Consider the following 25185-nt stretch of genomic DNA (forward strand, 5'->3'; position numbering starts at 1 on the left):
AATACTGCCCCGCCAGACTTGCCTAAGGAGTTATGGGAATGGGCGGGGAAGTGGACCTGAGTCCATGATTGGATCAGCCATGATTGTACTAAATGGCGGAGCAGGCTCGAGGAGCCGTATGGTCTACTCCTGCTCCTATTTCTTATGTTCTTATTATTCTTCTCTTGATGCCTGCTACTGTTTTGCTCTCCTAACCACGGAACAGTCGCCTGCAACCAAAGGCAGTCAGCCAGAAGATAGCCCAGTTCAACACTGCAGGCAACATGAGTCATAAACCAGTCAGTCTCCCACAGGCGAGACCTTCAGCTAAGTGCCACATCCACCCAGGATATTAATAATCTCTCCGCGTATGCTTGACGCAGTTGAACAATAACCTTCAGCAACATTGGCTTCTGCACAACATCAACATCCATTCGAAGGAAACTAACTGGGCACAGTTCAGATCAAATATACTATTCACAGGATGCACTGCAGTAACTCGACAAGGCTTCCTCAACAGCACCTCCCTAATCCACAACCTCTACCACCCTGAAGGCCAAGTGCATGGGTACACGACCAACTCCAAGATCCTCTCCAAGTTGCACACCATCTTGACTTGGAAATATATTGCCGTTCCTTCATCGTCACTGGGTCAAAATGCTGGAACTCCTTAAACTAACAGCATTGTGTGAATAGCTTCATCTGACATACTGCAGTAATTCAAAAAGAAGGCAGCTCACTACCTTCTCGGGGGCAACTGGGCAATAAATAATGGCCTTGCTGGCGTCACCCAAATCCCGAGAATGAATAAAATAAAAATAATGGGCAACCAAACAAAAATTGAGAGTATGAGCAGATGAGCAAAATATATTTCCCCCAATGCTTTGGCTTGGGATGGTGTATAACATGTGGGTTCTGGAAGTCAACCGAGTGTTCCTTCCAGATACTGACTGCACAGATGCCGAGTGGACTCTTGCTGCATTGCATGACTTGAATGGAGGTGTTCAGCGGTATTCCTGCCTGCCTGAGACTAAGTGATCTCCCGGCAATAGACACGATCCAGGCTGGAGGCTTTCCGTGAATAACTAATGAGACAAATCGTAACAACAACTTGTATTTATATAGTGCCTTTAACGTAGTGAAACATCCCAAGGTGCTTCACAGGATTATTATATGATAAAAATTTTACACCGTTAGCTGTTTCAATAAGGAACATCCACCATCTTCTTGCGTCAATCTTGCTGTAAACAGCAATCATGACGCACATTCTGTCCTCCTTACAGCATGCAGAATAAGCAGTTACAGTATGGTCTTTGCCTGACTTGGAAAATAAAATAGAACAGGTAAACTTCAAATTGAACACAAGTTATTTAGAAACGTGCAGTTCTACTGTCAGATTTTCACCTTTATGCTGCTGATGAATGTGCTGCAAAGCAATACTGTACATGTATAAGACTTGGTAAAAATAAAAATTAATCCCATCACTCAGTAGAAAAAACTTGCATTTATATAGCACCTTTCTCATCCTCAGGATATCCCAAAGCACTTTACAGCCAGTGAAGTACTTTTGAAGTGTAGTCTCTGTTGTAATGGAAGAAACATGGCAGCCAATTTTGCGCACAGCAAGGTCCCACAAACGTCAATGAGATAATGACCAGATCTTCTGTTTTAGTGCTGTTGGTTGAGGGATAAATATTGGCAATGCAACAGGGAAAACTCTCCTGCTTCTCTTCAAAGAGTGTCATGGGATCTTTTACACCACCTTGAGGGCAGATGGGGGCTCGGTTTTACTCATTTGAATGACGATGCGTCCGGTAGTGCATTACTCATAAGAACAAAACAACAAGCCTGTTCCTCTATTAAGTTAGATCACACTGGTCTGTCTCTAAACTCCATCCACCCAACTTGGATCCGTAACCCTTTATCCCCTTGACTAACACAAATTTATCAATCTCAGTTTTGAAATGTTCATTTTGATCCCCAGCCTCAACAGCTGTTTGTGGGGGGAACGAGCTCCAGATTTCCACTATCCTTTTTGTGAAGAAGTGCTTGCTGACATTACCCCTGAACGGCTGATAAAAATGTACGGTCATAAAACCCTTGTGCTGGACTCTTAATACAAAAGCAAAATACTGCAGATGTTGGAAATCTGAAATAAAAACAGAAAATGCTAGAAATACTCAGCAGGTCAGGCAGCATCTGTTGCGGGGGAAACTGAGTTAACGTTTCAAGTCGCTGACCTTTCGTCAGAACTGGAAAAAGTTCGAGATATCACCGGTTTTAAGCAAGTACAGGGAAAGGGGGGAGGGGGGGAGGGAACTAAAGGGGGGAGGGGAGGAAGATCTGTGATGGGTGGAAGGCAGAAAAGGTTAAATGACAAAAGGGATGACGGTGCAAGGCAGAAGGAGATGGTAATGGGACAAGTAAAAAATAAAAAGATGGGTCTAGAGGAGGTGTAAAGAGGAATAGCAGAATCATCAGCAATAGTTGTTGTCCGAAAAAATGGGGGCAGAGGTTATGATATGAAATTTTTGATCTCAATGTTAAGTCCAGAAGGCTGTAGAGTGCCTAGTTGTAAGATGAGGTGCTGTTCCTAGAGCTAATGTTGAGATTCATTTGAACAGTGTCGGAGGCCGAGGTCAGAATGTGAGTGGTCCGGAGAATTAACATGACGAGCGACCAAAAGCTTCAGGCTATGCTTGCAAACTGAACAGAGGTGTTCCGCAACCTGCGTTTGGTCACCCCAATGTTCTGGACTCCCCCAATTAGAGAAATAGTTTCTCTTTCTCTACTCTGTTGAATCATTTAATAACCACCTGAATCCACGCACAGGCATCTTCCACCCTTCAAGATTTAGTTTGGACCTGGAATTTTAGGTCCATCATTGAAACACCTGTGAACTTTTTGATGTGGAAGCAAGTCATCCTCGATTCGAGGGACTGCCTATGATGATGATAACTTAGTGTTGTCAGCAAACGTAGATCTATGGCTTTCTCTTTCATTCAGGTCATTTATAAATATAGTGAAAAGCTGAGGCCCCAGTATAGATCCTTGGGGACACCACTAGTCACATCCTGCCAATTCGAGAGCATACACATTATCTCTACTCTCTGTCTCCTACCTCCTAACCAATTCTCTATCCAAGCCAATAAGTTGCCTCCAATTCCATGTACACTCATTTTTGTTAAGTCTCTTGCGTGCTATCATGTCGAATGCTTTCTGGAAATCCATATAAATAACCTCCATAGACACTCCCTTATCTACCATGTTAGTTACCTCCTCAAAATATTCAACTAGGTTCGTTAGACATGACTTACCCTTTACAAATCCATACTCACTCTCTTTGATCAGTTCCTATTTGTCCAAATGCTCAATCACCCTGTCCCTAATAACAGATTCTAGTTATTGTTCTGCCGTGTCAGCCTGAATTATGTGCCCAAATCTCTGGAGACAGGATTTGAATGCACGACCTTCTAACTCTGAAGCAAGCATGCTTTTTGAAGCTGTTTCTGCCAAAAGGACTGAAATAACATGCTTTATTGTTTTAAATGCACTGCTGCTGATCCCAAGCTAGTTCCCCAGACTGTCGATCCAGTCTCTAATGTATCCTTGACTCAGTCACGCCTTTGTACAGTGATTTTTTTTTCAACAAGGTCTCAGCAGTTTTTTTTTCACTTGAAGTCATTGTGCTTTCCAGTGGAATAGGGTGTCATGCAGTTTTAGAAGGTGATACCAGTGTTGGGTTGATTTATGTTGCAATGTCATCATTATCATAGACGGTCCCTCGAACGAGGATGACTTGCTTCCACATGAGTTCACAGATGTTTCAATGAAGGACCTGGTGTTCCAGTCCTGAACTCCAATTGAAGGGTGGAAGACGCCTGTGTGTGGATTTTTTTAACGTGCGGTGACCATTGCACATCAGCCCCCACACGGGCTCGACAGAGCTCAGCCTTTATCCAGTGGCAAGGTTTAACCAGGACGACTGGAGGCCTGCTCTGCTGCATGGACCTAGTGTGGGTTGGCCCGTGCTGCCCCTGGGCCCTCGGCTCTTCTACCTCATTTGCCGCACCTCCACCACGATCTCTCGCCACTCCTCCGCCACAAGCATTCACAGCACCTCTGCCACGATCCCTCATCGCTCCTCCGCCACAAAAACACTCGCTGCACCTCCGCCACAATCTCCCTCCACACCAAGCATTTGCCGAACTTCCGTCATGATCACCCACCAAATCTCAGCCACGATCCCTCTTCGCTCCTCCTCCCTGATCATTCGTCGCAAGTCCGCCACCCACGACCGACCATGCTCCTCTGCTTTTATTTCTCCATAGCTATATCAACACCATTCATGAAGAACGTATGGAATCTATCTTTCCTTCGTATGTGCAAGATTTTACACCTGGCTGCATTAAATTTCATCTGCCATTGTTCTACAACACATGTTTAGTTTTCACTGTAGGTTCTGGGCTGCCTCCTTCAATACTGTCCCTTCTTGTTTAGCCAATTTGCTTTGAGTTCCACAATCCAAGTCATTGTTGTAAATTGGAAGTAGTAGTAATGGTCCCAAAACTGAGCACTCGCCCAATAATCCAGCGCCTGCAGTGGCTCAGCGGGTAGCACTCTCGCCTCTGAGACCTGAGCACAAAAATCTAGGCTGATGCTGCAGTGCAGGGCTGAGGGAGTGCTGCACTGTCGGAGGTGCCGCCTTTTGGATGAGACGTTAAACTGAGGCCCCGTCTGCTCTCTCAGGTGGAGGTAAAAGATCCATGGCACTATCTTGAAAAAGAGCAGGGGAGTTATCCCTGGTGTCCTGGCCAAGTTTTATTCTTCAACCAACATCGCTAAAAAAAACGATTTACAAAAAGAAAATCCCAGGCCAGTTTGGGGAAAAAAATCCTAACTCGTTCATTGCATCTCTGCGCCTGCATTCTAATGACACTCTGGGTATGGTAGCATAGTGGTTATGTTACTGGACAAGTAATCCAGCGGTCTGGATTAATAATCCGGAGATGTGACTTCAAATCCCACCGCGGCAGCTGGAGAATTTAAATTGTTAATTAAATAAATCTGGAATTAAAAAGCCAGTATCAGTAATGGTGACCATGAAACTGACGGATTGTCGTAAGGACCCATCTGGTTCACTGGTGCCCTTGATGGAGGGAGATCTGCTGCCCTTACCTGGTCTGGCCTGTATGTGACTCCAGGCCCACAGCAATGTGGTTGACTCTTGACTGCCCTCTGAAATGGTGTACCAAGCCACTATGACAAAGTCAGCACTGTGGGAGCACCTTCACCACAATCTGCAGCGGTTTAAGAAGGCGGCTCACCACCATCTTCTCAAGGGCAATTGGGGATGGGCAATAAATGCTGACCTTGCTAGTGACTCCCACATCCCCTGAACGAGTAAATGTTTTTTAAAAAAAACTCAGAAGTGGTACAGCGTAAGATTCTTTGCCCTCTCCGCTTTATGAAGTTGCCCAATGATGCAATATTTGTGGGCCTGTTTCCCGGACCTGTCAAAATAAAGTGGAAGCATTATCCGTGTGCCCAATCATTTTTAACCCTGAAGATAAAAGCGCCTTAAAACTGCACGCGTCCGTTCCTGAGTATACACTTATTTCAGTGACACCATTGTTTAAATGTGTATTCAGTACTTTAGAAACTGCCCAGTAATAAAATAGGGTCATTTCTACAGTGCTGGGAGCAACAGCCAGAATTTCAAAGTCACAATATTTATATAGTGCTCATTAGTGCAGGAAAGCATTCCGGGAAATGCAGAATACATGCACCATAATTGACTCTCTCAGGTAATCCGAGTACGAGACCTGGGTGTCATGGTACTTCAGTCATTGAAAGTTGGCTTGCAGGTACAGCAGGCGGTGAAGAAGGCAAATGGCATGTTGGCCTTCATAGCGAGAGGATTTGAGTATAGGAGCAGGGAGGTCTTACTGCAGTTGTACAGGGCCTTGGTGATGCCACACCTTGAATATTGTGTACAGTTTTGGTCTCCTAATCTGAGGAAGGACATTCTTGCTATTGAGGGAGTGCAGCGAAGGTTCACCAGACTGATTCCCAGGATGGCAGGACTGACATGAAGAAAGACTGGATCGACTAGGCTTATATTCACTGGAATTTAGAAGAATGGGAGGGGATCTATAGAAACATATAAAATTCTGACTGGATTGGACAGGTTAGATGCAGGAAGAATGTTCCTGATGTTGGGGTCACAGTCTAAGGATAAGGGGTAAGCCATTTAGGACTGAGATGAGAAACCTGTGGGATTCTCTACCACAGAAAGTTGTTGAGGCCAGTTCGTTAGATATATTCAAAAGGGAGTTAGATGTGACCCTTACGGCTAAAGGGATCAAGGTGTATGGAGAAAGCGGGAATGGGGTACTGAAGTTGCATGATCAACCATGATCATATTAGAAACATAGAAACATAGAAAATAGGTGCAGGAGTAGGCCATTCGGCCCTTCTAGCCTGCACCGCCATTCAATGAGTTCATGGCTGAACATGCAACTTCAGTACCCCATTCCTGCTTTCTCACCATACCCCTTGATTCCCCTAGTAGTAAGGACTTCATCTAACTCCTTTTTGAATATATTTAGTGAATTGGCCTCAACAACTTTCTGTGGTAGAGAATTCCACAGGTTCACCACTCTCTGGGTGAAGAAATTCCTCCTCATCTCAGTCCTAAATGGCTTCCCCCTTATCCTTAGACTGTGTCCCCTGGTTCTGGACTTCCCCAACATTGGGAACATTCTTCCTGCATCTAACCTGTCTAACCCCGTCAGAATTTTAAATGTTTCTATGAGGTCCCCTCTCATTCTTCTGAACTCCACTGAATACAAGCCCAGTTGATCCAGTCTTTCTTGATAGGTCAGTCCCGCCATCCCGGGAATCAGTCTGGTGAACCTTCGCTGCACTCCCTCAAAAGCAAGAATGTCCTTCCTCAGGTTAGGAGACCAAAACTGTACACAGTACTCCAGGTGTGGCCTCACCAAGGCCCTGTACAATTGTAGCAACACCTCCCTGCCCCTGTACTCAAATCCCCTCGCTACGAAGGCCAACATGCCATTTGCTTTCTTAACCGCCTGCTGTACCTGCATGCCAACCTTCAATGACTGATGTACCATGACACCCAGGTCTCTTTGCACCTCCCCTTTTCCTAATCTGTCACCATTCAGATAATAGTCTGTCTCTCTGTTTTTACCACCAAATTGGATAACCTCACATTTATCCATATTATACTTCATCTGCCATGCATTTGCCCACTCACCTAACCTATCCAAGTCGCTCTGCAGCCTCATAGAATCCTCCTTGCAGCTCACACTGCCACCCAACTTAGTGTCATCCGCAAATTTGGAGATACTACATTTAATCCCCTCGTCTAAATCATTAATGTACAGTGTAAACAGCTGGGGCCCCAGCACAGAACCTTGCGGTAGCCCACTAGTCACTGTCTGCCATTCTGAAAAGTCCCCATTTACTCCTACTCTTTGCTTCCTGTCTGACAACCAGTTCTCAATCCATGTCAGCACACTACCCCCAATCCCATGTGCTTTAACTTTGCACATTAATCTCTTGTGTGGGACCTTGTCGAAAGCCTTCTGAAAGTCCAAATATACCACATCAACTGGTTCTCCCTTGTCCACTCTACTGGAAACATCCTCAAAAAATTCCAGAAGATTTGTCAAGCATGATTTCCCTTTCACAAATCCATGCTGACTTGGACCTATCATATTACCTCTTTCCAAATGCACTGCTATGACATCCTTAATAATTGATTCCATCATTTTACCCACTAACGATGTCAGGCTGACCGGTCTATAATTCCCTGTTTTCTCTCTCCCTCCTTTTTTAAAAAGTGGGGTTACATTGGCTACCCTCCACTCCATAGGAACTGATCCAGAGTCAATGGAATGTTGGAAAATGACTGTCAATGCATCCACTATTTCCAAGGCCACCTCCTTAAGTACTCTGGGATGCAGTCCATCAGGCCCTGGAGATTTATCGGCCTTCAATCCCATCAATTTCCCCAACACAATGGTGGTGCAGGCTCGAATGGCCGACTCCTGCACCTATTTTCTGTGTTAGTTCAAATGAGCACAATGTAAACTTCATTGCCTCCCTGTGTGAATTAATGAAGGCAATCCAACTTGATTCAGAAGAGGATGAATATTTTCTCGGGTCAAGAATGGGGAGACACTCATCAAGGACACCGAGGCAGTCAGGATCCGCTGGAAGGAGAACTTCGAAGATCTCCTTAACCGAGACTCTACCTTTGACTCGAGTATCCTTGACTCCATCCCGCAGCATGCTACCCGCCACTCAGCAAAATCCAGCCCTGCATGAGATCGAAAAGGCCACCCGCCAGCTCAAGAACAAGGCAACGGGAGCGGATGGAATCCCCGCTGAGGCACTAAAGTATGGCGGAGAGGCACTATTGGCACAAATGCATGGCCTCATCTCTCTCATCTGGAAGAAGGAGAGCATGCCGGGAGATCTCAGAAATGCAATAATCATGACCATCTTTAAAAAAGTGGACAAGTCCGACTGTAGCAACTACAGAGGAATCTCCCTGTTATCAGCCACTGGGAAAATCGTCGCTAGAATCCTCCCTGTGGCTGGGGAGCTCCTCCCGGAGTTACAGTGCGGATCTCGTCCTCTACGGGATACAACAGACATGATTTTTACAGCGCGACAGCTTCAAGAAAAATGCAGGGATCAGCACCAACCTTTTGTACATGGTCGCCTTTGACCTTACAAAGGCCTTTGACGCTGTTGATTGCGAGGGACTATGGAGCAGCATTCTCCATTTCGGCTGCTCCCAAAAGTTTGTCACCATCCTCTGCCTGCTGCACGACGACATGCAGGCAGTGATCCTGACCCAATCCAGGTCCGGACCGGGGTCAAGCAAGGCTGCGCCATCGCGCCAAGCCTCTTCTCGATCTTCAATGCTCCACCTCACACTCAACAAGCGCCCTGCTGGAATGGAACTAAACTGTAGAACCAGTGGGAACCTGTTCAACCTTCATGGCATCCAGGCCAGATCCCAGACCGTCCCATCCTCTGTCGTCTAACTACAGTACGCGGACGACGCTTGCGTCTGCGCGCATTCAGAGACTGAACTCCAAGTCATCATCAACATCTTCACCGAGGCGTACGAAAGCATAGGCCTTATACTAACCATCCGTAAGACAAAGGTCCGCCACCAACCTAACCCTGCCACACAGCACTGACCCCCTGTCAAGATCCACAGTGTGGCCCGTGACAACGTGGACCACTTTCCATGCCATTTGCCACCTTCACCGCCTGTTGTACCTGTATGCCAACTTTCAGTGACTGGTGTACCATGACACCCAGGTCTCATTGCAGCTCCCCTTTTACTAATCTGTCACCATTCAGATAATCTGCCTTCCTTTTTTTACCACCAAAGTGGATAATCTCATATTTATCAACATTATACTGCACCTGCCATGTATTTACCCACTCACCTGATCTGTCCAAGTCACTCTGCAGCCTCTTAGCATCCTGCTCACAGCTCTCTCTGCTGCCCAGCTTAGTGTCCCAGGGTATTAAAAGAGATGGCGGAAGTTATAGCAGATGCATTCGTTATAATCTACCAAAATTCTCTGGACTCTGGGGAGGTACCAGCGGATTGGAAAGCAGCTGATGTAACGCCTCTGTTTAAAAAAAAAAAAAAAAAGGGGGCAGGCAAAAGGCAGGTAACTATAGGCCGGTTAGTTTAACATCTGTAGTGGGGAAAATGCTTGAAACTATCATTAAGGAAGAAATAGCGGGACATCTAGATAGGAATAGTGCAATCAAGCAGACGCAGCATGGATTCATGAAAGGGAAATCATGTTTAACTAACTTACTGGAATTCTTTGAGGATATCACGAGCATGGTGGATAGAGGTGTATCGATGGATGTGGTGTATTTAGATTTTCAAAAGGCATTTGATAAGGTGCCACACAAAAGGTTACTGCAGAAGATAAAGGTACGCGGAGTCAGAGGAAATGTATTAGCATGGATAGAGAATTGGCTGGCGAACAGAAAGCAGAGAGTCGGGATAAATGGGTCCTTTTCCGGTTGGAAATCAGTGGTTAGTGGTGTGCCACAGGGATCAGTGCTGGGACCACAACTGTTTACAATATACATAGATGACCTAGAAGAGAGGACAGAGTGTAGTGCAACAAAATTTGCAGATGACACTAAGATTAGTGGGAAAGCGGGTTGTGTAGAGGCTGCAAGGAGATTTGGATAGGTTAAGCGAATGGGCTAAGGTTTGGCAGATGGAATACAATGTCGGAAAGTGTGAGGTCATCCACCTTGGGATAAAAAACAGTAAATGAGAATGTTATTTGAATGGGGAGAAATTACAACATGCTGTGGTGCAGAGGGACCTAGGGGTCCTTGTGCATGAAACTCTTTTAGAGTCTACCTGCAAAACATAAACATTAAACTGTGCCACCTGACCTGGGTGACACACCAGACATTTACAAGGCCCTTTTTTTCCTTTTTTTGGTTTTTTTTTTCTTTTTTTTTTTTGGGGCACTAAAATCACAATTTCTCCGGTGCCCCCTATAAAAGGGAAGGGGACACTAAAAGCACCGGCAATTAAAACAAATTAAACTTTAAAACGTAAAATCAAATTAAAATTTGGTTGCCAGGCGTGATGATGCACTCCAGTCCCTCCGGTGCCCACCTCTCGCGGAAGGCCGCGAGCGTACCGGTGGATCCTTGTGCATGAATCCCAACAGGTTAGTTTGCAGGTGCAGCAGGTAATCAGGAAGGCAAATGGGAATGTTGGCCTTCATTGCGAGAGGGATGGAGTACAAAAGCAGGGAGGTCTTGCTGCAACTGTATAAGGTATTTGTAAGGCCGCACCTGGAGTACTGCGTGCAGTTTTGGTCACCTTACTTAAGGAAGGATATACTAGCTTTGGAGGGGGTACAGAGACGATTCACTAGGCTGATTCCAGAAATGAGGGGGTTAACTTATGATGATAGATTGAGTAGACTGGGTCTTTACTCCTTGGAGTTCTTATAGAAACATTTAAAATCATGAAAGGGATAGACAAGATAGAGGCAGAGAGATTGTTTCCATTGGTAGGGGAGACTAGAACTAGGGGGCACAGCCTCAAAATACGGAGGAGCCAATTTAAAACCGAGTTGAGAAAGAATTTCTTCTCCCAGAGGGTTGTGAATCTGTGGAATTCTCTGCCCAAGGAAGCAGTTGAGGCTAGCTCATTAAATGTTTTCAAGTCAAAGATATAGATTTTTAACCAATAAGGGAATTAAGGGTTACGGGGAGAGGGCGGGTAAGTGGAGCCGAGTCCACGACCAGATCAGCCATGATCTTATTGAATGGCAGAGCAGGCTCGAGGGGCTAGATGGCCTACTCCTGTTCCTAATTCTTATGTTATGTTCTTATGTTCTTATGTGTCATCTGCAAACTTGGAGATATTGCATTCAATTCCTTTGTCTAAATCATTAATGTATATTGTAAATATCTGGGGTCCCAGCACTGAACCTTGCGGTACCCCACTAGCCACTACCTGCCATTCTGAAAAGGACCCGTTTATTCCTACTCTTTGCTTCCTGTCTGCCAACCAGTTTTCTATCCACGTCAGTACATTACCCCTAATACCATGTGCTTTAATTTTGCACACCAATCTCTTGTGCGGGACCTTTTCAAAGCCTTTTGAAAGTCTAAATACACCAAATCCACTGGCTCCCCCTTGTCCACTCTACCAGTTACACCCTCAAAAAATTCTAGAAGATTTGTCAAGCATGATTTCCCTTTCATAAATCCATGCTGACTTGGACCGATCCGGTCACTGCTTTCCAAAAGCGCTGCTATTATGTCTTTAATAATTGATTCCAACATTTGCCCCACCACCGATGTCACGCTGATCGGTCTATAATTCTGTGTTTTCTCTCCATCCTTTTTTAAAAAGTGGGGTTACATTAGCTACCCTCCAGTCCATAGGAACTGATCCAGAGTCTATAGAATGTTGGAAAATGACCACCAATGCATCCACTATTTCGAGGGTCACTTCCTTAAGTACTCTGGGATCAGGCCCTGGGGATTTATCGACCTTCAATCCCATCAATTTTCCTAACACAATTTCCTGACTAATAGGGATTTCCTTCAGTTCCTCCTTCTCGCTAGACCCTCGGTCCCCGGGTATGTCCGGAAGGTTATTTGTGTCTTCCTTAGTGAAGACAGAACCAAAGTATTTGTTCAATTCGTCTGCCATTTCTTTGTTCCCATTATAAATTCGGCTGATTCTGACTGTAAGGTACCCATATTTGTCTTCACTAATCTTTTTCTCTTCCATGAATCTGTAGAAGCTTTTGCAGTCAGTTTTTTTTGTTCCCTGCAAGCTTACTCTCATATTCTATTTTCCCACTCCTAATTAAACCCTTTGTCCTCTGCTGAATTCTAAATTTCTCCCAGTCCTCAGGTTTGCTTCTTTTTTTGGCCACTTTATATGCCTCTTCCTTGGATTTAACACTATCCCTAATTTCCCTTGTAAGTCACAGTTGAGCCACCTTCCCCATTTTATTTTTACGCCAGACAGAGATGTACAATTGTTCAAGTTCATCCATGTGATCTTTAAATGTCTGCCATTGCCTATCCACCGTCAATCCTTTAAGTATCATTCGGCAGTCTATCCTAGCCAATTCACGCCTCATACCATCGAAGTTACTTTTCTTTAAGTTCAGGACTCTAGACTCTGAATTAACTGTGTCACTCTCCATCTTAATAAAGAATTCTACCATATTATGGTCACTCTTCCCCAAGGGGCCTCGCACAACAAGATTGCTAATTAATCCTCTCTCATTACACAACACCTGCGACATTGGAACCGGTTCTGGTGGAGGTGGGACCAGTACAAACCGGGCAGGACTGGAACCGATGTCCTCGGGGGAGTGGATGCTAGTGCTGTTGGGGAGGATTTAAACTAATAGGGCAGGGGATGGGAACCTATGCAGGGAGACAGAGGGAAGTAAAATGGGGTCAGAAGCAAAAGGTATAAAGGAAAAGTAGAATGCCAGCTCTCTGGTTGGTTCCTCGACATATTGGTCTAGAAAACCATCCCTTATACACTACAGGAAATCCTCCTCCACTGTATTGCTATCAGTTTGTTTAGCCCAATCTATATGTAGATTAAAGTCACCCATGATAACTGCTGTACCTTTATTGCACACATCCCTAATTTCCTGTTTGATGCCATCCCTAACCTCACTGACTGTTTGCTGGTCTGTACACAGCTCCAACTAGCATTTTCTGCCCTTTGGTGTTCCGCAGCTCTCCCCATACAGATTCCACATCATCCACGCTAATGTCCTTCCTTACTATTGCGTTAATCTCCTCTTTAACTAGCAACACTACCCCACCTCCTTTTCTTTTCAGTCTATCTTTCCTGAATATTGAATACCCCTAGATGTTGAGTTCCTAGCCTTGGTCACCCTGGAGCCATGTCTCCGTAATCCCAATTACATCATATTCGTTAACAGCTATCTGCGCAGTTAATTCATCCACCTTACTACGAATGCTCCTCGCATTGAGACACAGAGGCTTCAAGCTTGTTTTTTTAACACTCTTTGTCCTTTTAGAATTATGTTGCAATGTGGCCCTTTTTGATTTTTGCCTTTGATTTCTCTGCCCTCCACGTCTGCTTTTCTCCTTTATACCTTTTACTTCTGACCTCGTTTTACTTCCCTATGTCTCCCTGCATAGGTTCCCATCCCCCTGCCCTATTAGTTTAAATCCTCCCCAACAGCACTAGCAAACACTCTCCCCTCGGACATCGGTTCCAGTCCTACCCAGTTGCAGACAGTCCGGTTTGTACTGGTCCCACCTCCCCCAGAACCGATTCCAACGTTCCAGGAATTTGAATCCCTCCCTCTTGCACCATTCCTCAAGCCACGTATTCATCCTAACTATCCTGATATTTCTACTCTGACTAGCACATGGCACTGGTAGCAATCCTGATATTACTACCTTTTGAGGTCCTACCTGTTTAATTTAACTCCTAGCTCCCTAAATTCAGCTTGTAGGACCTCATCCGGCTTTTTACCTATATCGTTGGTACCGATATGCACCACGACAACTGGCTGTCCACCCTCCCCCTCCAGAATGCCCTGCAACCGCTCCGAGACATCCTTGACCTTTGCACCAGGGAGGCAACATACCATCCTGGAGTCTCGTTTGGACCGCAGAAACGCCTATCTATTCCCCTTACAATAGAATCCCCTACCACTATAGCTCTCCCACTCTTTTTCCTGCCCTCCTGCGCAGCAGAGCCACCCATGGTGCCATGAACTTGGCTGCTGCTGCCTTCCCCTGATGAGGCTCGTGTGGAGCATAAACACAGGCAGAGACCAATTGGGTCAAATGACGGTTTCTGTACTGTAAATTCTGTAATATGTAATTTTTCTAGTGTTTATGCAGAAGCACAAAGCACTGTTGTGTTATACCTATCTTGCCAGTATTAGTCACTGAAGACCCATTCCTGTGGAATCTGGGGAGGAGTCAAACAGCACTCTGTGTCTACCCTGTCAATCCCCCTCAGAATCTTGTATGTTTCAATGAGGTTACCTCTCATTCTTCTAAACTTGAGTATAGGCTCAATCTCTCTTCATAGGACAATTCTCATCCCAGGAATCAAGCTAGTGAACCTTAGTTGCACTGTCTCGATGGCAAGTATATCCTTCCTCAGATAAGGAGACCAAAACTGTGCACAATACTCCAGGTGTGGTCTCACCAAAGCCCTATATAATTGTGGCAAGACTTCCTTACTCTTGTGCTCTCACCCCCTTGCAAAAAAGGCCAATATGCCATTTGCCTTCCTAATTGCTTGCTGTACCTGCACGTTTAACTCTGTGCTTCCTGAACGAGGACACCTAAATCTCTCCAAACATTTAATAGTTTCTCACCATTTAAAAAATATTTTGTTTTTCTATTCTCCCTACCAAAGTGAATAACCTCACATTTCCCTACATTATACTCCATCTGCCACCTTACTGCCCACTCACTTAGTCTATCTATATCCCTTTGCAGGCTCTTTGTGTCCTCCTCCACAGCTTACTTTCTCACCTAGCTTTGTACCGTCAGCAAACTAGGATACATTACACTTGGTCCCTTCATCTAAGTCATTAATATAAATTGTAAATAGCTGGGGCCCAAGCACTGATCCTTGCGACACCCCCTAGTTACAGCCTGCTAACCTGAAAATGACTCGTTTATCCCTACTCTCTATTTTCTGTTCGTTAAACAATCTTCTATATATTACCCCCAATTCCATGAGCCCTTATCTTGTTTAACAACCTTTTAAGTGGCAGCTTTCACAAAACCATGTTGACTCTGACATTAGCACATGCACCAGCTGAGCCTCTTCAGTGTTTTAAGCAGTAAGCAGTAAGAACAAATGGACTTTGGCAAAACCTTGTCAATTTAATATGTTGCTGTCTCTTCTGGCGGCAAGAGGTTTGTTTGCATCCCAGGGTATTAAAAGAGATGGCGGAAGTTATAGCAGAGGCATTCGTTATAATCTACCAAAATTCTCTGGACTCTGGGGAGGTACCAGCGGATTGGAAAGCAGCTAATGTAATGCCTCTGTTTAAAAAAAGGGGGCAGACAAAAGGCCGGTTAGTTATAACATCAGTATTGGGGAAAATGCTTGAAGCTATCATTAAGGAAGAAATAGCGGGACATCTAGATAGGAATTGTGCAATCAAGCAGACGCAACATGGATTCATGAAGGGAAATCATGTTTAACTAATTTACTGGAATTCTTTGAGGATATAACGAGCATGGTGGATAGAGGTGTACCAATGGATGTGGTGTATTTAGATTTCCAAAAGGCATTTGATAAGATGCCACACAAAAGGTTACTGCAGAAGATAAAGGTACGCAGAGTCAGAGGAAATGTATTAGCATGGATCGAGAATTGGCTGGCTAACAGAAAGCAGAGAGTCGGGATAAATGGGTTCTTTTCGGGTTGGAAATCAGTGGTTAGTGGTGTGCCACAGGGATCGGTGCTGGGACCACAACTGTTTACAATATACATAGATGACCTAGAAGAGAGGACAGAGTGTGGTGTAACAAAATTTGCAGATGACACAAAGATTAGTGGGAAAGCGGATTGTGTAGAGGACACAGAGAGGCTGCAAAGAGATTTAGATAGGTTAAGCGAATGGGCTAAGGTTTGGCAGATGGAATACAATGTCGGAAAATGTGAGGTCAACCACCTTGGGAAAAAAACAGTAAATGAGAATATTATTTGAATTGGGAGAAATTACAACATGCTGCAGTGCAGAGGGACCTGGGGATTCTCATCCCAAAAAGTTAGTTTGCAGGTGCAGCAGGTAATCAGGAAGGAGAATGGAATGTTGGCCTTCATTGCGAGAGGGATGGAGTACAAAAGCAGGGAGGTCCTGCTGCAACTGTACAGGGTATTGGTGAGGCCGCACCTGGAGTACTGCGTGCAGTTTTGGTCACCTTACTTAAGGAAGGATATACTAGCTTTGGAGGGGGTACAGAGACTATTCACTAGGCTGATTCCGGAGATGAGGGGATTACCTTATGATGATAGATTGAGTAGACTGGGTCTTTACTCGTTGGTGTTCAGAAGGATGAGGGATGCTCTTATAGAAACATTTAAAATAATGAAAGGGATAGACAAGATAGAGGCAGAGAGGTTGTTTCCACTGGTCGGGGAGACGAGAACTAGGGGTCACAGCCTCAAAATACGGGGGAGCCAATTTAAAATCGAGTTGAGAAGGAATTTCTTCTCCCAGAGGGTTGTGAATCTGTGGAATTCTCTGCCCAAGGAAGCAGTTGAGGCTAGCTCATTGAATGTATTCAAATCACAGATAGATAGATTTTTAACCAATAAGGGAATTAAGGGTTATGGGGAGCGGGCGGGTAAGTGGAGCTGAGTCCACGGCCAGATCAGTCATGATCTTGTTGAATGGCGGAGCAGGCTCGAGGGGTTAGATGGCCTACTCCTGTTCCTAATTCTTATGTTCTTATGTTCTAAGTTTGGACAGTCTGACTGGTTACCAGAGAGCGTGGTTGCACATTACAAAACTACCCATAATTTAGCGTTAAATGGGGAAATCTCAGTCCGAGAGTATGAGGAGAGTTGATGTTAGAAACACAATGTCACGCAGATATTTTCCTGAGGGTAGGGTTGGCCCAGGAGTGACTGATCCTGTATTAAGTGGTGACACTTTCTATTCCTTCCATGGTGCTCTTTAGGACTCCAGCTTTTCTGTTAGAATGATAGAAATTTACAGCATGGAAGGAGGCCACTTCGGCCCATCGTGTCCACGCTGGCCGACCAAGAGCTATCCAGCCTAATTCCACTTTCCTGTTCTTGATCCGTAGCCCTGTAAGTTACAGCACTTTAAGTGCACATCCAAGTATTTTGTAAATGTGGTGAGAGTTTCTGCCTCTACCACCCGTTCAGGCAATAAGTTCCAGACCCCCACCAATCTCCTAGGTGAAAAGATTTTTCCCTCATATCTCCTCTAAACCTTTCCCCGATTACTTTAAATATATGGCCCCTGGTTGTTGACCCGTCTGCCAAGGAAAACAGGTCCTTCCTATCCACTCTTTCCAGGTCCCTCATAATTTTATACATCTCAATCAGGTCTCCCCTCAGCCTCTGTTCCAAAGAGAACAGACCCCATCTCCAATCTTTCCTCATAGCCAAAATTCTCCAGTCCAGGCAACATTTTTGTAAATTTCCTCTGCACCCTTTCCAGTGCAATCGCCTCTTTCCTGTAATGTGGTGACCAGAACTGCACACAGTACTCCAGCTGCAGCCTAATCAGTATTTTATACAGTTCAAGCATAATCTCCTTGCTCTTGTATTCCATGCCTCGACTTATAAAGACAAGTATTCCATATGCCTTCTTTAACCACCTTATCTACCTGGCCTGCTACCTTCAGGGATCTGTGGACCTGCACTCCAAGGTCCCATTGTTCCACTACACTTTTCAATGTCGTACCATTTAATGTGTATTCCCTTGCCTTGTTCGACCTCCCCAAATGCATTACCTTTCACTTATCCGGATTGAATTCCATGTGCCACTGTTCTGCTCACCTAACCAATACATTGATATCTTTCCGCAGCTTTCTTCTTCATTATCAACCACCCAGCATATTTTAGTGTCATCTGCAAACTTCTTAATCATACCCCCAACATTTAAGTCCAAGTTATTGATATATACCACAAAAAGCAAGAGACCCAACATTGAGCTCTGCGGAACCCCACTGGATACAGCTTTCCAGTCACAAAAACACCCATCAACCATTGCTTCCTGCCTCTGAGCCAATTTTGCCACTTTGCCCGGGATCCCATGGACTATTACTTTCGTGACCAGTCTGCCATGTGAGACCTTATCAAAAGCTTTGCTAAGATCCATATACACTACATCATACACACGCATAGACCCTCCTGGTTACCTCCTCTAAAAATTCAATCAAGTTAGTCAGACATGACCTTCCCTTGACAAATCCATGCTGACTGTCCTTGATTAATTCATATCTTTCCAAATGAAGATTTATCCTGTCCCTCAGGATTTTTTCCAATAATTTTCCCACCATCAAAGTTAGGCTGACCGGCCTGTAATTACTCGGTCTACTCTCCTTTTCTCCCTTTTTTTTAAACAAAGGTACAACATTAGCAGTCCTCCAGTCCTCTGGCACTGCACCTGTAGCCAGAGAAGATTAGAAAATGATGGTCAGAGCTATCTCCTCTTTTGTTTCTCTTCACAGACTGGGATACATTTCATCCAGGTCTGGGGATTTATCCACTTTCAAAGCTTCTAAGCCTCTTAATACTTCCTCTCTTACTATATTTATCTTGTCTAATATTTTACTCCTCCCTCATTGCAAAGTCTGCATTGCCCTCTCTTTTAGAAAACGGATACAAAGTATTCATTAAGAATCCTACCCTTGTCTTCTGCCTTCACATACAGATTTCCTTTATAGTCTCTAATAGGCCCCACTCTTTCTCCAATTATCCTCTTGCTTTTAATGTATTTATAAAACGTCTTTGGATTTCCCTTGATTTTACTTGCCAACATTCTTTCATGCTCTCGCTTTGCTTTCTTGATATCTTTTTTAATTGCACCCCTGCACTTCTTGTACTCCTCCAGAGCCTTTGCAGTATTGAGTTCTCAGAATCTGTCATAAGAACATAAGAAATAGGAGCAGGAGTAGGCCATACGGCCCCTCGAGCCTGCTCCGCCATTTTATACGCTCTTGGCTGATCCGATCATGGACTCAGGTCCACTTCCCTGCCCACTCCCCATAACTCCTTATTCTCTTATTGGTTAAGAAACTGTCTATTTCTGTCTTAAATTTATTCAATGACCCAGCTTCCACAGCTTTCTGAGACTGAGAAATTCCACAGATTTACAATCCTCTAAGAAAATAAATTTCTCCTCGTCTCAGTTTTAAATGGATGGCCCCTTATTCTAAGATTGTGGCTCCTGGTTCTAGTCTCCCCCATCAGTGGAAACATTTTCTCTGCATCCACCTTGTCAAGCCCCCTCATAATCTTGTACGTTTCAATAAGATCACCTCTCATTCTTCTGAATTCCAATGAGTAGAGGCCCAGCCTACTCAACCTTTCCTCATTGGTCAATCTCCTCATCTCTGGAATCAACCTAGTGAACCTTCTCTGAACTTCCTACAAAGCATGTATATCCTTTCGTAAATATGCAAACTAAAACTGCACGCAATATTCCAGGTGTGGCCTCACCAATACCCTGTATAACTGTCGCAAGACTTCCCTGCGTTTATACTCCATCCCCTTTGCAATAAAGGCCAAGGATCCATTGGCCTTCCTGATTACCTGCTGCACCTGCAAACTAACTTTTTGGGATTCATGCACAAGGACCCCCAGGTCCCTCTGCACCACAGCATGTTGTAATTTCTCCCCATTCAAATAATATTCCCTTTTACTGTTTTTTTTTCCAAGGTGGATGACCTCACATTTTCCGACATTGTATTCCATCTGCCAAACCTTAGCCCATTCGCTTAACCTATCTAAATCTCTTTGCAGCCTCTCTGTGTCCTCTACACAACCCGCTTTCCCACTAATCTTTGTGTCATCTGCAAATTTTGTTACACTACACTCTGTCCCCTCTTCCAGGTCATCTATGTATATTGTAAACAGTTGTGGTCCCAGCACCGATCCCTTTGGCACACCACTAACCACCGATTTCCAACCCGAAAAGGACCCATTTATCCCGACTCTCTGCTTTCGGTTAGCCAGCCAATTCTCTATCCATGCTAATACATTCCCTCTGACTCCGCGTACCTTTATCTTCTGCAGTAACCTTTTGTGTGGCACCTTATCGAATGCCTTTTGGAAATCTAAATACACCACATCCATCGGTACACCTCTATCCACCATGCTCGTTATATCCTCAAAGTACCCGTAGGTCCCACTGTACTGCAGCATTTTGCAATTTTTCTCCATTTAAATAATTTGCTCTTTGATTTTTTTCTGCCAAAGTGCATGACCTCACACTTTTCAACATTATACTCCATCTGCCAAACTTTTGCCCACTCACTTAGCCTGTCTATGTCCTTTTGCAGATTTTCTGTGTCCTCCTCACACATTGCTTTTCCTCCCATCTTTGTATCGTCAGCAAACTTGGCTACGTTACACTCTTATGTAGCTTCCCTTTTTTTCTTTATCTTACCCCGTATGTGACTTGACATCCAGGGGGCTCTAGATTTTTTAACCCCACCCTTTTTTTTAAAGGGAACATACTTGCTCTGTACCCTCAAGATCTTCTTCTTGAATGCCTCCCACTGCTCTGACACTGATTTACCACCAAGTTGCTGTTTCCAGTCCACTTTGACCAAATCCCATCCCAGCTCAGCAAAATTGGCTTACCCTAATTGAGAACTTTTATTCCTGGTCCCCTTTTTCCTTTTCCATAACTACCCCATAATCTTACTGAATTATGATTAGCACCAAAATGCCCTCCCACTGATACCCCTTCTACCTGCCCCTCTTCATTCCCCAAAAACAAGTCCAGAACCGCCCCCTTCCTTGTTGGGTTCATTACATACTGCTAAAGAAGTTCTCCTGAATGCATTTTAGGAATTAGGCGCCTTCTGTACCATTCACACGACTTTTTTTCCCCAGTTAATATTTGGGTAGTTGATACTCCCACTATTGCAGCTCCATAGTTTTTGCAATTTGCAGCAATATGCCCACATATTTGTTCTTCTATCTCCCTCTGACTGTTTGGAGATCTATAGTACACTCCCAGTAGTGTGATCACCCCTTTTTTGTTCTTTAATTCCACCCATATGGACTTGTTTGATGACCCCTCCAACAGTTGTAATTGTTTATTTAATCAATATTGTGACCCCCCCCTCCTTTTTTATCCCCCACTATCCTGTCTGAAAACCCTGCAACTAGGAATGTTGAGCTGCCATACCTGCCCTTCTTTCAGCCATGTCTCAGTAATGGCTATAATATCGTACTCCAAGTGTCAATCTGTGCTCTCAGCTCATATGCCTTATTTCCTATACTCCTTGCATTGCAGTATCTACCATTTATTATTGCCAAACTCCCTTGTTATCTATTTTCCAGCCCTTGTTTCCTCTGTCTTCCAAATTTACTTTCTACTTCTCTGCTGCCCAATTCCAGCTTTGCTTCTCTCCCCACTGAATCTATCCTCTGGTTCCCATCACCTTGCCAAGGTAGTTTAAACCCTCCCTAACAGTACTAATAAAATTTCCCATGAGGATACTGGTCCCGGCTCTGTTGAGGTGCAACCCGTCCGGTTTGTACAGGTCACACCTGCCCCAGAAACGGTCCCAATGCCTCAAGAATCTAAAGCCCTCCTGCCTGCACCATCTCTCCAGCCACGTATTCAGCTTCTCTATCCTCCTATTTCTGTACTCACTAGCACGTGGCACTGGCGGTAATCCAGAAATTACTACCATTGAGGTCCTGCTTTTTAATCTCTCTCCTAGCTCCCTAAACTCTGCCTGCAGGACATCGTCCCTCTTCCTACCTATGTCATTGGTACCGATATGGACCACGATCTCTGGCTTGTTCTCCCTCTTTCTCCTCTCTCCTCCCCACCGCCCGCCCCCCCCCCCCCACCCCAAGAATGTCTTGCAGCCGCTCGGTGACTTCCTCAACCCTGGCACCAGGGAGGCAACATACCATCCTGGAGTCATGTCTGCAGCTTGTCTGCTCCCCTGACTATTGAATCCCCTACCACTATTGCTCTTCCATTCTTCCTCCCCCCCAACCCCTGTGTAGCTGAGCCACCCATGGTGCCATGCACTTGGCTCTGGCTGCACTCTTAATGCGGCACCATCACCCTCACCAGCACTCACAACAGAATAGTGGTTGGAGAGCGAAATGGGCTCCTGCACTACCTGCCTAGTATTCCTCCTCTGACTAATGGTCACCCACTTCCTCTCTGCCTGCACATTCTTAAGCTGCGGGGTGACCACCTCCTGAAACGTGCTATCCACAAAATTCTCAGTCTCTTGGATGCACCGCAGTGAGTCAAGCCGCCACTCAAGCTCTGAAACGCGGAGCTCGAGTTGCTGCAGCTGGAGACACCTCCGGCACACAAGGTCGTCCAGGCTGCGCGAAGCGTCCAGGATTTTCCATGTGCCACAGGCTGTGCACTCCCGGGACTGAGCTGCCTTGCCATGCCTCTAGTTAATAGACTCGGAACTATCGAGCAGAAATAAACTCTCAAACTTAGCAAAACACACCCAGCAGCTGCTCAGCAATCAGCTGATTTAATTAATGAGGTTTGTTAGATTAGAAATATCACTTATCTATGTTTACTTTTTAAATTAATTTTAATCTTCCCCAAATTCCCACTCTTTCCAAATTCCCAACTAAACCATTCTGCTTAATGTCCACTCCCTTGAATACCTGTATGTGCTCTGAAAAACTGTTCCCTTTTCTACTCCTCGGAGTTGCACCCAGTTTACAAGTGTTGACTCAGCATCCCTATTCTCTGTGATTAACATCTATTCAAGGCAAGCACTTATAGCTGACTGACAGTTAACTACAACTGGCAGGCAACTTCAGTTAACTGCAGTTTTAAAGTTCTCGGCTTAAATCAAAATGTTAAAACTCGATTTGACCATGTATAGCTTCTACTTACCAGAAATTCCCACTCTTTCCAAATTCCCAAATAAACCACTTTGCTTAAGTCCACTCTGTTTAAGACCTCTCTGTGCAGTTTTCGGGCCTTCCCACTTCAAATCCACACTGTCAGCTTTTGACATTGAATGTGGGTCTGTTGCAGGTTCTGAGCAACTCGCCTAGTCTGACGGGAATGGACAAAAGCTGCAAGTCTCCAGTGCATTAGAGTAGGGTGGGGTGGAGGTGGAGGAGGGAGGTGTGCATTGAGCAGAGAGTTTTTGGGGGAGAGAGACCCAAGGAAGGGTTTCGATAGATGGGTTCACTCGGCCAGGTTTTCAGTGAAAACGGTGGCGATATGTGAAACTTACCGTTTTCGTGCGCTACCGTTACTCGGCAGAAATTTGGCCTTTATGGTAAGGGAGGCGTTGCACAAGCATTCGCGGCCCAAACCGTGAGTTTCTGCCACTTTAGTCCCCTCCCAACACTGCCTTGGGAGGGGAAAAGAACATTCCAGAAACATTTTCAAGACCCTTAACTGTGTCTAATCACTGCAAAAAAAAGTTTAAAAAATAAAAACTTTAACTGACCTTTTTTTGCAGGTTTTCATACTTATCGCTGCTGGCAGGGCTGCACCGACAGGTTTATCCTGTCGCTATTCTGGGCGCGGCGTGAGAGTGCTGAACCTCGGACGCAAATGCAATCCGAGTCGTTGTACGTCGCCGCGCTTCTCACTGGCAGTACTTGGAAGCACTGCCACAAACAGGTACCCGAGGATCCCGCCAGAGGTCGCAAACCTGCCGAAAATCCATCCTGAGGCTTTTGAAGATGGGGCAGAGGAGAGGCCAGACAAAGTGGCTTTGGGAGCAAGTTCCATATGTCAGGGAAGTAATGAGTGGAAGGTTGACTTCCGATGGTAGAGCAAAGGGGCCAGGGACAAGCAGAAAACTAGAGTGAGAGCAATGGAGGACTTGGGCTGGGAGAGCTTTTCTTTCCTGTGTGTCTGCCTTTAATATAAGCATTGCTTCCTTGCTATAACTCAACGTTTGGCTTGCAGACAATTGCTGTGTTGCAACAAGGGAAATGAGAAAGTAACTTTTTTGAGGGATCTATTTGTCTTCCAGAACTGGCGAGAGAATTGAACTTTTCTGTTGATGATATAAATCAGATTCGGGTTGAAAATCCAAACTCTTTGACTACTCAGAGCTTTATATTGTTAAAGAAATGGGTCGTTCGAGATGGAAAAGATGCTACAAGTAAGTTAAAAGGAGAATAAAGGTTGTGTATGTGTATATATAAATATCTATTTAATAAAAATCTTGCGCATCATTGTAAATTCCTGTTCGCATATAGAATAGAAGCAGCCTGTGTAACCTTGTCGTACTATAATTACATCCTTCAGCCAATTAGATTTTTTATAAATTACTAGTAGATCTTGCGTGGCCTTAAGTGTTTTCGAACAATAAGAGTGTTAATGCTATGTAAGGGTTAACATCAGGGCCACTGAGTTGCAGGGTCTGAATAAATCAAGTACCATTTTTCTTAAAATGTATTATATATAATATATATATATAATCATACAGCACAGAAGGAGGCCATTAACCCAGCATAATAACATAACATAAGAATTAAAAGCCAGGAGTAAGTCATACAGCCCTTCAAGCCAGCTCCGCTATTCAGTAAGATCATGGTTGATCTTCGACCTCAATTCCACTTTCCCACCCGATCCCCATATCCCTTGATTCCCCAATGGTCCAAAAATCTATCGATCTCCTTGAATATACTCTGAAAGAGTTATCCGATTAGCCCTCCCTTCTGCTGCTCGTTCCCCATAACCCTGCAATGCTTTCCTATTTAAGTATATATCTAATTCCCTTTCAAAATTTAATACTGAATCTGCATCCGCCACCCTTTCAGGCCGTGTATTCCAGATTGTAACAACTTACTGCGTAAAAAAAAAAATTCTTGATTTAATTTTTATATTTTTTTTAAGTTTGTATTCTGAGATTTTTACTGATCGCATGGGG

At 44.6% G+C, this 25185-nt stretch overlaps 1 protein-coding gene across 1 annotated transcript in view; it reads left to right on the forward strand.

The window, feature by feature from the left end:
* ank3b (ankyrin 3b) overlaps positions 1 to 25185 on the forward strand; it is a 614562-nt gene that overhangs the window by 561796 nt on the left and 27581 nt on the right. Inside the window, exon 39 of the mRNA XM_070876860.1 lies at positions 24283 to 24414. Coding sequence (XP_070732961.1) covers positions 24283 to 24414 — 132 coding nt within the window. The remainder of the gene's footprint in view (positions 1 to 24282; positions 24415 to 25185) is intronic.

Source organism: Pristiophorus japonicus, chromosome 3 (assembly GCF_044704955.1).
Source record: "Pristiophorus japonicus isolate sPriJap1 chromosome 3, sPriJap1.hap1, whole genome shotgun sequence".
Lineage (NCBI taxonomy): Eukaryota > Metazoa > Chordata > Chondrichthyes > Pristiophoridae > Pristiophorus > Pristiophorus japonicus.